This window comes from Monodelphis domestica, chromosome 2 (assembly GCF_027887165.1).
Source record: "Monodelphis domestica isolate mMonDom1 chromosome 2, mMonDom1.pri, whole genome shotgun sequence".
Classification (NCBI taxonomy): Eukaryota; Metazoa; Chordata; class Mammalia; order Didelphimorphia; family Didelphidae; genus Monodelphis; species Monodelphis domestica.
In genome coordinates this window covers 181,212,998-181,227,046 of record NC_077228.1, presented here as the reverse complement: position 1 = coordinate 181,227,046, position 14,049 = coordinate 181,212,998, and the positions used below count along the sequence as shown (strand labels likewise).

The 14,049-nt window shown below is 48.2% G+C and overlaps 1 protein-coding gene and 1 long non-coding RNA gene across 9 annotated transcripts in view; one reads left to right on the top strand and one right to left on the bottom strand.

Annotated features, from left to right (window-relative positions):
* The window catches only part of TSPOAP1 (TSPO associated protein 1), a 44,532-nt gene that overhangs the window by 27,622 nt on the left and 2,861 nt on the right, over positions 1-14,049 (bottom strand). For 5 of the 8 annotated variants that reach the window (XM_007481818.3, XM_007481822.3, XM_007481819.3 and 2 more), the window contains exons 4-12: positions 13,736-13,915; positions 12,323-12,502; positions 10,142-10,237; positions 4,101-4,184; positions 3,560-3,649; positions 3,194-3,316; positions 2,261-2,365; positions 1,697-1,747; positions 1,107-1,127 (exon numbers count right to left, since the gene is read on the bottom strand). In XM_007481818.3, coding sequence (XP_007481880.2) covers positions 1,107-1,127; positions 1,697-1,747; positions 2,261-2,365; positions 3,194-3,316; positions 3,560-3,649; positions 4,101-4,184; positions 10,142-10,237; positions 12,323-12,502; positions 13,736-13,915 — 930 coding nt within the window. The remainder of the gene's footprint in view (positions 1-1,106; positions 1,128-1,696; positions 1,748-2,260; positions 2,366-3,193; positions 3,317-3,559; positions 3,650-4,100; positions 4,185-10,141; positions 10,238-12,322; positions 12,503-13,735; positions 13,916-14,049) is intronic. The other 3 variants (XM_007481820.3, XM_056816499.1, XM_056816498.1) reach the window with 2 other exon arrangements.
* The window catches only part of LOC130457207 (uncharacterized), a 38,911-nt gene continuing 36,568 nt past the window's right edge, over positions 11,707-14,049 (top strand). The window contains exon 1 of the long non-coding RNA XR_008916325.1: positions 11,707-11,904. This is a non-coding gene — a long non-coding RNA (uncharacterized LOC130457207). The remainder of the gene's footprint in view (positions 11,905-14,049) is intronic.

Below are 14,049 nucleotides of genomic sequence, written 5' to 3'. Positions count from 1 at the left end.
GGGGATTGGGGATAGAATTTGGGGAGCTTTTGTTTTTTTCTTCTCTTAGTCATGTGGTACAATGGGAGAAGGGGGAAAAAAAGCAATGGCCCTAGAGTCAAAGAACCTCATTTCCAAACCTGAAGCTTCATTTAGCCTCTCTGGGTCTCAGTTTCCTCAGCCAAAAAATGAGGAAGTTGGGCTTGATGACCTCTAAGATCATGCCTTCTCCATCTAGATTTTTTATCTGAAGATCTATGGCACCTCGCCTCACAAACCCCTCATCCTTACCCTAGGAAACTGTCATGGTGCTTTGCATACACATTTATGTGCAATTTGTGGAAACTGGGCAGCCTGGATTGTTGCTTCCAAGCCTTTTCCAGGGTAAAAGGGGATTGTTACCATCTTCCTGGCCCTTCCCCCATCCCCATCAGTGTCATTTCTGGATTTTTCTCAGCTCTATTTCTTCTCACCCTCCCACTGTCACTGACCCAAATCCCCTACCATAGAAAGATGGGGGGGAGGGCAGTTGGAGACTTGGGGGGATGGGGGGAAGGAGGGAATTCAATCTTTAGGATGACTCAGAAAGATAATAATAAACTAAGCATTACTAATTCTCCCTGGGACAGCCACTGGCCTCCAGCCTGTAGCATAGAATTAAGACCTTTGGAGCTAGAAGGAGTCAGAGAGCCTATTTGCTCCAACCTCCTCCTTTAAGAATGAGAAAATGAAGAACTAGGATTAGAACCCAGGTCTCCTAATTCTCAGTCTAATACACCTTCCAATGCACAGTACATTGCCTACCAAGATCTCTCTCCAAGTCCAGCACTGAGACATCATTAGTGACCTTTCTGACAGCCAAAGCTTTGAAAAACAGGCTGTCTTGGGGCTTGGAGTCTGGGGTTTGGGGGGGGGGGCAGGGTAGGACTGAGTAGATAAGGAAGAGGGGGTGAAAGGAGAGCGGTCCACACATTCTATGATGATTTGTGTAGTCCCACCCCCACCTCTGGCTACTATGGCCCCCTATTCTCTGAACCCCGGATGGAAGAGAGTGTGCTCAGTCTGACGAGTGGAGGAAGGAGATGTCCAGGGGAAAGTGAGAGGCAGCAGGAGAGAGAAGGGCATACCTGCATGGAATCCAAGGTAGTCTGTGGCAGTAAAGGAAAGAGCAGAGGAGAGTTAGAACCCCTCTGGCCCACATGTTTGGTTATTAGCCCCACGGGACAGGAAGAAAAAGGAGGGAGAGGGGAAGGGAGAAAGGGGAAGGAACCAGCCAGGCTGCAATTCGAGGCAGGGCAGCTCCCAGGATTGAGAGAGCAGCTCCTGAAAGGAAAGGAGATGCCCAAAGGTGAGGGGAGGCAGCTTCTAGCTGTGAACCCTCCCCCAGGGCAGAGCTCTGAACCAGCCAGAAAGAGGCAGCCCGAGTGAGACCTCCAGAAGGTGGGAACCAGCATCCATCTTCAGCCCTTAGAAGCCCTCAGCTGCTCCAGCCTCCGGCTCAAGGTGACTGATTCATGGGCTTGGAGGATCCTTCCCCCCCAGTACAACTCCCCTCAAAGATCAGTCAGCATGGTCCTGGGCCTCAGGCCCCAGGGGACGGAAACATTCTTTCCTAAAGTCCATAGTCTACATGTAGTTAGCCTCCTACCAGAAGCTCCCACAATCCTCCCTGCCCACACCCCACACTCCCAGCAACCATCTCTGAGACTTCCATTACCTCCAAGAGCTGCACGGCCCCTTCATGTTCCCTCTTGGCCTGGGCTTGTGCCTGTGGACAAGAGTCACAGGTTATAGAGATGCTGGGGAGCAGGGAAGAAGGAACAGAGGTGGAGAATGAGGAACTGAGGGGAAGAAAGGGAACAGGGGAAAAGAGAAAGGGAATCAGGAGGGGAGAGAGAGGAATAGAGGGATTGTCTAAGGGAAATTAGGATCACTCACATATCCTTTCCAGGAGATGGAAGGACCTGGAATCCAATGACCATGGTAGGTCTAGGACTTCAACTTTGCCCAATATGAACCCTATCCCCAAGGGTAAAAATCTTCTTGGAGACCTAGGGTTGGTTCAGGGGGAGATAACTGCCCTTTCCTTAATAAGGAAAAATATATCAAAGCCCTACAACCCAGTCTGATACTCTTTCCTCCCTCCCACCACCACCCTGCCCACTTCTCTCCTGCTCTCTCTTTCCTTAGTCAGGTACCTAGACTCTACCTCATTCCCTCCTTCCTGGGTGATGCTACTTAGCTTAGCCTCAGTCTCAATCACAGAGGTCCCTACTCATACCTGCTGCAGCCTCAGAACCTCTTCCTGCTTCTCCTGCAAACCTATCCGGGCCTGCTCATGCTCCAACTCCAGCTGCTGCCTCCTCTGGGCCACCTCTCGCATGTGCTGAAACACAACGAGCCCTCCATCACTAAGTTCATCCCCACTGGCCCCTAAATTCTATGCTTCACTTTTTTAGCTAAGCTGAAACAAAAAAATTTTTTTTTGCTCCAATACCTTAAATGTGTGTGAATCTGTTTCAGGTGTGTTTCTTTGATAGTGTATCACTAGATTCTACTTTCTGATCTAGTCTGCCATCTTCTTCCATTTTATGGGTTAGTTCATCCCCTTCACATTCACAATTCTACTCACTCATTGTGATACTTCCCTCCATCCCATTTTCTTATACTCTATCCTCTCTAACCTTCTCCCCTTTAACAAAGAAGAGGGTAGCAAGAGAAGTATGTGCTTAGTTCTAGTACTCTAAGCTTCATATAATCTGCTTCTGTATTTGTGCCCCACTTCTTCTCTTCCCCTCATTCCTTCACCATTTCTTTTAAAACTTCTTTTCACAGTCCACCCTCTAAAGTTTATTTTTTATTATGACTAATCTTTCCCTAAATAACTCTCCCTCTTATTATCTCCCTCTCATTTCTGTTATTTCTCTGAGTTGTCTATATTCAACAGCTAACCCTTTGTGTGTATATTCATTTGTGTTCTATCCTCCTTTGAACAGTTCAAATGAAACTGTGATCCTGCTTCTTTCTACTCTGTCATTTTTGCCCATCCTTAACTCCCCTGAGCCTTATCTCATGCTTTGATTCCCCCGACAAAAAGTCCAGCAGCAGCCTTTCAAGTTCCCTGCTTAAGTAACCTCTTCTGATTCCTTAGCTATCCCTTTCCTACTATCCTCATCCCTTTTTTCCTGATCTACCATCCCCTTCCCCAATTTACCTTCAGCACCTGCTCTAAGCTCTCCAGCTTGCTCTGGAGTCCCTGGCTTTTCCGAAGGGCTGAGTCCCTCTCTTCTGTCACTCCCTGGAGCCGGCCCCTCAGCTCTACATTCTCAGATTCCACCTGGAGGAAGGGCAAAAGAGAAAGGGTCTGAGCCTTCAGTAGAGCCAGAAATTCAGGGATTGGGGAAATTGGGAGCTGTTGTCCAATGTGGGATTCTCTGTCTTCTGGGCAGATCAGCAAGGAGGTGATAGTTTCTGTGATCACCCAACTCTCTCAATACCCCAGCTTAATTCTAAGCCTGGGAAGGGAAAGGGAAGAGAAAGATACCCAAACTTCCCCAGTTGCCCCAGGTAACACTGGTACCTCCTCCTTCCCTGAGGCTCTGCCACTGAGCCTCGAATTCTCTTCCAGCAGTCGGGCATTCTCACTCTGTGCCTTCCGAAGCTGGAGTTCCTAGGAGGAGTGAAGGGGTGTTCTGGGGATCACAGGGCAGGGATCCATGCAAACCTGCTTAGCCTTCTAACCACTCCCACCCCCCAAAAAAACCACCCACCCCCAAATCTACTTGTTCTCACTGATGAGCTCTTTGTATCCTACCTTCTCTTGAGTGGAGTCCTCTCTTGCATTGTCTCTCCCTTTTGCCAGTTAGTCCCTCTCCACCCCACTCTACCCATCCTTCCCATCCCACATCCACCCCTTAAAAAGGGAGAGAACTGAAGTCCAGAGAAGCCCTACGTTAAGCAATAATGAAACCCAGGCTTCTGATTCCAAATGTAAAGGCCTAAAATGGCTTAGGGATAGTCCTAATCCAGAAGCAAAAGGATGGATGAAATTAACTCTTTGGATCCCACCAAGAAACACTTGACTGTATAATAAATTGGCCCCGCTTTGTCGCTCTGCTCACCAACTCCTCACATCGTCTCTGTTTCTTCCTCACTTCATGCTCAAGGGTCTCCCATTTCTTCCTCTTCTTGCCAAGTTCTAATTCCTGTAGAAATCAGAAATGGGCTTCCATCTGGGAGGATGGGCTCCACTGCCAGCAATACCCAGAAACCTCACACTCTGAGGATCTCTGGCAACACGCACTTTTCTCTCTGTTCCTTGATAATCTTGGCCATCTCTGCTTTGTCTGAATATTCTGAAACATCAGGTTCGTGATCCCACCCTGACCCATTCTCTGCCTCGGCCTATCCCTGTGGATAGCAAGGACAACACCCAGGTCAGTGTCCCCATGAAGGTGTAGCACCCCCTGTATACTTAGAGTTGGTATTTCCTCCCACTACTCTGGGTTGGGAAAATAGGAAGAAGTGTCCTATCCGAGATGAGGGCTGAGAGCCCAGGTTTCTTCTCTCCTCCTAGCAGACTGCCTACTAGGATACTCAGTACTGCTGAAATCTGGTACTGCTAGACCTCCATTCTTCACATTTTTTTCATGATTTGCCTTGATATTCTTGATCTTTTTGTTCTTTCAAATGAACTTTGTAATAATTTTTTCTAATTCTATGAAAAAAATTTTGGTAGTTTGATAGATATAGCACTGAACAACCAAATTAAATTAGGTAGGCTTGTCATTTTTATTATGTTAGCTCCTCCTACCCAGGGACAATTAATGTTTTTCCAATTATTTAGATCTAGTTTTATTTGTGTGAAATGTGTTTTGTAGTTGTGTTCATATAATTCCTGAATTTGTCTTGGCAAGCAAATTCCCATATACTTTATATTGTCTAGAGTGATTTTAAATGGAGTTTCTCTTTCTAACTCTTGCTGCTGGGTTTTATTGGAAGTATATAGGAATGCTGATGATTTGTGTGGCTTTATTTTGTACCCTGCAACTTTACTAAAGTTATTAATTATTTCCACTCATTTCCACTCAGGAAAGACATTTTGTTGTTATTTAGTCCTATGACTTTTTTCTCCATTAAGAATACCATCTATTGGGGGCATCTGGGTAGCTCAGTGGATTGAGAGCCAGGTCTAGAGATGGGAGGTCCTGGGTTCAAATTTGACCTCAGACACTTCCCAGCTGGGTGACCCTGGGCAAGTCACTTAATCCCCATTGCCTAGCCTTTACCACTCTTCCGCCTTGGATCCAATACATAGTATTGACTCCAAGAGAAAAGGGAAGGGTTAAAAAAAAAAAGAATACCATCTATTAATTCAAACCAACACCTGCTCTGCCTCCTACAGAGAACTGCCAGTCACAAAGACATTAAATAATTTGCCCAGTCACAGACTCAGTAGGAGTCAGAGGAAAGCTCTGAACCAATCCAATTCTTCCTTATTTTAAGGCTGCCTCAATCCAATACTCCCATGCTGCCTTTCTCAAAAGAAGCCATATGGATGCCATATTAATGGTTCTGAGTGGCACCTATAACTATTGGCCTATCCCAGATGGATCACAGGACCACAAGTCAAGTCCCAGAAGGGACTTCAGGGGCCAGTCCAAATGCTATCCTTTTACCAAGGAATATCCAGAAGATCAGTGGAATAGTGGGCTCCGGAAGGCATTGGTTGATCTTTTCTGAAAACTCTGTTGTTTGGAGGCATCTAGGTAGCACAGTGGATAGAGAGAGCCAGACCTGGAGTCAAGAGGTCCTGGGTTCAGTTGTGGTCTCAGATAGTTGCCATCTGTGTGATCCTGGGCAGGTCACTTAAACCCAACTGCCTAGCACTTGCCTCTCTTCCATCTTGAAACTGATATTAAGATAGCAGGTGTAGCATACCAGGCATATTAGCATCTTGAAAGTGTGATTGGGGTATTGATATTATATCTTATGGGTTCATATACCACACTCATGGTCATGTTACTTATTGATTATTGTATTTCCAAATCTTCAATCCAAAGGACAAAATTCCTGAGCAGGACAATATTTGCCACAGGGTCTTAGCTCACACCTTGTTAGACCACATTCCTTACCAAGTCACATGTTTGATTAACCTCCTCCTCTTTGATTATGTGATTGTCAATTGAACCAATATTAAAACCTACTCCACGTCACAAGATCATTAGCTACCTCCCACTCCACATCCCTAAACACTCCAATAAAAGTTTGAAGGCACATGTAGTGCTCTCTCTCAATACCATCAGAGGGGCATGGCAAGATGTAGCCCATATTTTTAACTCCTTGTCTCTGAGTATTCCTTTGTCTCTCTCTTTCTCTTCTCTATCCATTTTCCCTCAGTTTCCAATCTCCTTCTCAGGTGTCCTCCCACGAGAATTTTAAGATGTAACTACAGGAGGTTACATTATGGCACCCAATGTGGGGCTCCAGCCCAGACCCTGAGATTAAAAGTCTCATGCTCTACTGACTTACAGAAGGCATTGGGTTTAAAAAACAAACAAACAGACAAACAAAAAACACCAAAACTTCCTGTTTCTCCCCTGAAATGAGAAGCTCCCACCCAATTAACCCTAAGCCTGACTATTTTACCTTTGGTTCTTATGGAGACCTAGTGCACAAATTGACAACTTTAGACCCAAGCTTCAACTAGAAGTAAAGCAATTTTAAAAGAAACTAGGACCAGGGGGGAAATTCTCTTTGAGATCAGTCTAATCCCAAATCATGAATTTGGCAATCCACAACAGATCTGATGTTTTGAACAGTGCTCAGCCCTGTCCCATATCCTTTTCCAAAATAAATGTAAATCGTTCTTGAAGATGCCCAAGTGCTATATGATGATCTTTGTACAGCTAATGGGCATGCAGGGAAGGAGCGTGTTGTCCAGCTCAGACAATGTTCATCTCTGCCAAGAATTCTCTCATACATCTCTACTACAGTAAAGTGACAATGACATTTATGTTTTCCAAAGTCTGAAACATCCAGCTACATTGAATCGAACCAGTTTCCTCTCTCTTGCTGATGTTCCTTGTTTTGAGAAGGGTGATTTTATGGTTCACAGGGTTCTGTTTTTTTCTCTCCTGCTGTGTCCTTGTTATTTCTCAATTTGGGGGTGGACAAGTTGATGTTTCTCTGTTTCTCTGTTTCTCTCTCTCTCTCTCTCTCTCTCTCTCTCTCTCTCTCTCTCTCTCTCTCTCTCTCTCTCCCTCCCTCCCTCTCTGCCTCTCTCCTGTCTCTCTCTCTCTCTGTCTCTCTCTGTCTGTCTCTCTCTCCTCTCTCTCTCCCTCCCTCCCTCTCTGTCTCTCTCCTGTCTCTCTCCTGTCTCTCTGTCTCTCTGTTTCTCTCCCTCCCTCCCTCTCTGCCTCTCTCCTGTCTCTCTGTCTCTCTCCTGTCTCTCTCCTATCTCTGTCTCTGTCTCTGTCTCTCTCTCTCTCTCTCTCTCCCCCCTCTCTCCCTCTCTCTCTCAGAGTTTTATTGGTAGATTTTCTAAGACTCAGATACATTCTTGCTGCTTTTGCCCCCTAATCAGGATTTCAAAAACACTTCAGCAAGAATGGGCTAGGGGGATCCTTGGACACACTTATCTGTTGCTTTGTCCTCTGTTCTACTGAGAGACATTAGGGTACAGGGGTTAAAGAAACAAATCCAAGGTCAGGTAAACATGGTTTCCCATCTCGCTGCTATTGACACATACTGGCTGTATGACCCTCCATGACCACTCAATCTCTCAGTGCTCTAGTTAGCTAAGACTGTCTAAGACTTGCAATAGTGAAAGGAATTTCCTCCAGCAATACCAATAAAATAACAGGTCCAGGCTCTATCCCAGATTTTCCCCAAGGCACTGTAGCATCCACATCTGCCCCGATATTCTGTGTGTGTGTGTTCTCTCCCTCTGATGAGTCCTGTTCACTTTCTTTACTCCAAAGTGTGCTTCATTTACCATTAGAAGCTATTAAAGTCAAGTTACAGATCTAAGACTAGTTTTGGAGAACAATGGTTTGCAGACTGGCCTATGAGCTGAATTTCCCCAGTATGATCAACGTATCTCTTTATTCCTTCTTTCTATTAAATTTCCAGAAGCCTCAAAGCTCTGGCCCTGTGTCCAAATGCCACTTCTGACACATATTGGCTGCATAACCTTTGGCAAATGACTTAACCTCCCAGAGTGCCTCCGAAAAACTCTCTCACACTAGATTAGAGATTAGTTACTGATCTGCTCTGGTAGAGAGTTTCCTCACCCGGAGTTCCTTATAGCAGGGAAATCACAAGCCCAGTCTTGATAAATAAACACACTCCTGTTTTCAAAGAAAACCGGTGTGAGTTGTTGTATGTGAACTAGAATGACTGTTGCCAACCCTGGAAGATCGTAAGGTCATTAGACTCTTGAAATATAGATAAAAGACAGGGTTCTTAACCTAGGTTCCATGGACAATTTCTGGAGGTCCATTACATCTTTATTTTTACTAACCTATAACTGATGATTATCATTTCTTTCCATTATGAATGTAGGTGGGACAGCTAGATGACTCAAGGGATAGAGTGCCTGGAGTTGGGAGGTCCTGGGTTCAGATCTAGCCTCAGACACTTTCTAGATGTAGGACCCTGGGTTAAGCCTGACTACCTAGTCCTTGCTGCTCTTCTGCCTTGGAACTGATACTAAGACAGAAGGTAAAAGTTAAAAAATATATTTCAGTAGCAAAATGTAGTTCTGAGAAGGGGCCTTTACCAGATGGTCATAAGAGTCCACAACACAAAAAAATTATGAATTCCTGATATAAATTAGGGTTCTATGTCCATAATGAGCTTCTCTATTGTGCTCACTTTTCCCTCAACTAGTACATTTTTTTTAACCTTTACCTTCCATCTTAGAATTAATACTTAGTATTGGTTCCAAGGCAGAAGAGCAGGAAGGGCTAGACAATTTGGGTTAAGTGACTTGCCTAGGGTCACACAGCTGGGGAGTGTCTGAGGCCAAATTTAAACTCAAGACTGACTCCAGACCCAGCATTCTGTCCACTGCACTCACCACCTGGCTATTTGACAGATACGGAAACTGAGACCTAACAAGGTTGAATAATTTGCCCAAAACCACCAGATGGTAAACAGCACAGCTCAGTTCACATCTGTAGCAGAATTTGAACTTGGGTCCTCTGACACCAACTTCATTTTGAATTCAGCTATTTCCTTTGAGGGAGATGTGGAGGGAGGAGAAAGGGCAGGGCTGGAAAGAGATAAGGTTATTCATTTAAATCTTTTTATTCCTTCTACTTCAAGTGATTATTAATAAACTCTATAAAATATAATACTTGGAGTATTGGATATTAATTTAAATCCTACAAGGTCTAACCCTGGTAAAGAATTCCTAGTGTGGAAGTTCCCTTCCTCATACAGATGGATAATTCTTAATTTTGAACCCATAAACTATGCATTTCCTCCCTACCAAAATAATAAAGAATTTGAGCCTCACCCCAGCAATTGAAAGTATTTCTGACTCTCCTTACCGTTTCCCCTTACTACTTAATAAGAACATGTCTTGGATTAACTGGAGTAATGACTTTCCTTGCCCACCTCTGCCACCAAGTATATTAATGGCCTAGGACTGAGACGGGGGATTGGCTTTCAATGCTGATCCCCTTCTAGCCAAGGGTCATTTTTTTTAAAAAAACACTTACCTTCCCTCTTGGGATAAATACTGTGTATTGGCTCCAAGGCAGAAGAGTGGTCAGGGCTAGGCCATGGGGGTCAAGTGACTTGCCCAGGGTCACACAGCTGGGAAGTGTCTGAGGCTAGATTTGAACTTTGGGACCTTTCATCTCTAGATCTGGCTCTCCATCTGAGCTGCCTGGTTAAGTGATTTTTTTTTAAAGCTCCTACAGTCAGTACATGTCAGAGGCAGGGGTTGGCATCCAGGATTGGAATTCTGGGGCTCTCTTTCCTGTGTTAGATGCCTCTCTAAAATCCCAATTTCAATTGAAGGAGAACTGAGGAAACACAAAGCCACAACTTTGTTCCAACCACAACAAACAAACAAACAAACGAATAACTAGACTTGACACATGAACCTCCCCATCACCAAGCTCATGAGGAAGGGTCCCACGAAGCTCACCAGTTGCTTGACCCTCTGCTGGCTTTCTGGCTCTGCTAACAAGGCCCCCTCTGGTAGAAGATCCACGTCATCCTGGGATCTAGCCAAGGGCACTGCCTGGAAAGGGCCAGAACTTGACCCTTCCTGCAGAGCAGGCTGGGTCTTTAACCAGACCGCCCTGCCCATGTCCAGCCTGGTCCTGGAAAGTTCTGACCCAGACCTCGCAGGAAAGATGAAGTCACCAATTGGGATAGGAAAAGGAGAAGAAAGCCTGTCGCATCCCCTCCTAGAGTATGCCTGTGACCAGCTGGGTGACCTGCAATAAGATCCTAAGCTTCTCTGGACCGCACATTCCCCATCCCTCCTGGATAGGATGCCCTACTCTGTCTCCCAGGGCAAATGCATGGCAGAAGTGCTTTGAGATCACATGTAACAAGCGCTTTGGGTCCTGGGGGACCATTCTTACTATCCAGGCCACCGTTTCCCGTTTTAGCTATTTCTCCCTGTCCCCACCCCCTAACCTGTACTAAATAGGATTCTGTCCTGTCCTAAGTGCCCTTCAGCAGAGGCAGGGAACTTGGAGAATGATTCACCTGCCACTTCAAGGCTTTGGGATCCCTATAGAGCCTCAGCGCTATAGGAGGAAGTTCACCTGGATTTAGTATAGAGAAGGATCAATTAATAATAATAGCTCCTGTTTATATATGTTAATTCATCTGATCCGGAGAGGTAGGTATTCTTATCCCCATTTTACAGATGAGTAAACAGAGGCAGACATCGGTGAAGTGACTTGCCCAGGGTCATACGGCCAGTAGGTATCAGGATTCAAATTCAGATCTTTCTGACACCAGGTCCCACCCACACTCTATCCAAACTAGACCTACACACTTTCTGATCTCATTGTCAATACCACCTTCTACTCCCCACACCTCCCTTTTTGGGTCAGCGCTCCTCTCACTCAGGCCCATTTCTCTGCTTCCCGGAGAACAGGCCGAGGCCCAATCAAACACTCGGGGTGAAGAGCTGGGGGACCATGGGTCTAACTCAGTAAGAAGCTTTCCTGGGGAGCCGCCGCCTCTCTTCCCCTCCGCTCCCACCAGGGCCCCAAAGCCTTTGCTGCTAGCTCTGCCCCTTTCTAGCCCCTCAGCTCCGGCGTGGAGGTGGCGGGGGAAACCCTCCTGTCTCTAAGAAGGACCAGCGTCTGACATGGGGCTCAGGCCCTCCTCTAGCCCCCTCAGGGTGTCCCTAAACTCTCCAACCCATTCCATATCCCCGCCCCTTCCCCTCAGTCCCTGCCCAGCCCTCTGCCCCGCGGCCGGCGGGAGAGCTGGGAGAGGGAGCCTGGCCTGCCCCCCGTGCTCCAGACTCTGCGGGAGAGCCGGCATCATGGTCCCGGGGAGATCGGCTCCTACCTGGAGCAGGGACTGAGGCCGGGATGGGGCACGGGGCGAACGCCCCTCAGAGCACCAGGGCCAAAGATGCCTGGCCAAGGATGGGGAGCGGGCCACCGGTGCCGGAGGGAGCGTCCCAGGCAGCAGGCTCAGCCCGGAGCGCGCTGCCACGGCAACCAGAGGGATTTACTGGGCTGTACCACTCCGCTGGGGGCGGGGGAGGGAGGACGCCGAGGCCTCCAAGGCCCAATCCAGCTCAGCGGCTGGAAGGCTGGGGATGAGCACATAGCCGCTCGCCGCGGCTGGGCAGAGAAGCTAGACCGGAGGAGCGTGGCTAGGGCTTCTGCCCTCCCGCCTTGGGGATAGGGGCGCCAGAGTGACCCACCAGAGCAGGTTTCTTGGGGTAACTAGGCATGGGAGGATAGGGGGAAAAGGATCTAGCAGGACCCGGGGAGGGCGGAGAGGGACAAGGCCGGACCAAAGCGAGGCCAGGAAGCTGGCAGAGGACGAAAACCGGAGGCCTTTGGCAAAATTAGGAGTGAACTGGAGGGAGGGGACATGGATAAGATGGGGCTTGCCACTGTCTCTGGCTTTGTGAGCCTCCATTTCCTTAAGAGGGCCTCTTCCCGCCCCCCACAATTGATCTCATCTTTTCATACCTCCAGCTTGGGAGGCTAGGGGTACAGGGGGGAGATGGGGGCTGCCCCCATCCCAGGGCTCTCCCCTTCCTCAACCCGACCCGACCTGAGGAGATGGGGACCCTCACCAGCACACACCCCATCAGGATTGGCCTTCTGCTCAGGGCTCTCACCTCCCCAGGGGCCCCAGGTGCAGGGGGAAGCACGCGGGTGTCCAAGGGGCTGGGGGACCCCGTCGGGGGCACCTCCTGCAGGTTCCTCAGGGCGATCTGCCGCTGTAGCCTCAGCACCTCCTGCTGGGACTCTCGAAGCAGCCGGTCAAAGTCCCACACATTCAGCCACTGTGGGCCCTCCTACCACACAGAGTCCAGGTACCATGAGGGGAAATGGGCAGATCAGGTCTCAGGCCTTGCCTACCCTCTCCCCAAACCCTTATTTCCCTGAGCTTTACTTCACTTTCCAGATATCACAGATCATGATTCCTCATCCTCTCCTTGTCATCCCCATCCCCTGAGGCTCTGCCCTCCTTCTAACATCCCTTCTCTTCTGCCTCTCCTCCCTCAGCCTCAGGAAGGCATTCCTGAGCTCTGAACCCCACTCCCCTTTTCACAGGCTGTATAAGGCAGGACAGCCTGGCAGGGGAGGCCAGCATTCTGCCCAGTGAGGGAGAGGTCTGTTTATAAGTTCACATCTATACATAGCTTCCCACCTCTCTCTCTCCCTCCCTCTCCCTCCCTCCCTCTCTCTCCCTCTCTCTGTCTCTCTCTCTCTCTCCCCCTCCCTCTCTCTGTCTCTGTCTCCCTCTCTCTCCCTCCCTCCCTCTCTCTCCCTCTCTCTGTCTCTGTCTCTGTCTCTCTCTCTCCCCCTCCGTCTCTCCCTCTCTCTGTCTCTGTCTCTGTCTCTCTCTCTCTCTCCCTCTCTCTCTCTGTCTCTCCCTCTCTGTCTATCTCTGTCTCTGTCTCTCTCTCTCTGTCTGTCTCTGTCTCTCTGTCTCTCCTTTTTCTCCCTCTTCTCTCTCTTCCTCTTCTCTCTCCCTCTTCTCTCCCTCCCTCCCTCTCTCTTTCTCTTTTCTCTCCTCTCTCTTCCTATTCTCTTGTTCTCTCTTTCTTTCTCTCTCTTCTCTCCCTTTCTCTTTTTTCTCCTCTTTCATCTCTCTCTTCATCTCTATAGCTATAACATATATAAATTAGGTCATAGTCACATACATATATTTGCATGCACAAGTCTATTTATGTCTACATCAGTACATTCATATATGAGCATCTACACACACACACACACACACACACACACACACACACACACATCAGGAGTGAGACTCATCCCTTGTGGCTCAGGGTCCTCCTTTTCTCCCCTCCCACCTGGGCTGTTGCCCCGGGAACCCACTCCCCAGCATTCTTCATCTTCTGCCAACCTTTGCATCTCATTAGCATCTCATTAGCATGGCAATTGTCAGGTAGGCCCTGAGCAGAATTAAAGGGACAAGGGGAGACAGACCTCTTGGTGGGGACAGGAGAGTCAAAGAGATGCAGGACTAGCCAGAGAGAAGGGTCTGCTCCGTGCCCACCCCACCATGCCCACCATACCTTGCCCTCTGAGCTGAGTCGTGCTTGCAGCTCCTGACACTCCCTCTGCAGGTGAGCGATCTGCTTGTCCTTGGCCAAGAGGGCACTAGCTGTCTCACTAAGGTCACGGGCTCGCTGGCTGGCCAGGACCTTCCTGGCCAACTCCAGGCTGGCACCTGGACGGGGCATCGGAGCATTCACCTGTCCGGGGGTAAGGCATATGGCTAAGAGTCTTCTTGTTAGAACTGGCTCCTTTGGCCCCTTCCTGCTCCTGCTTACTAGCCCCCTGCCCAATAAAAGAGGGCAATAGGAACGGAGAAGTTCGGGTTCAGGCA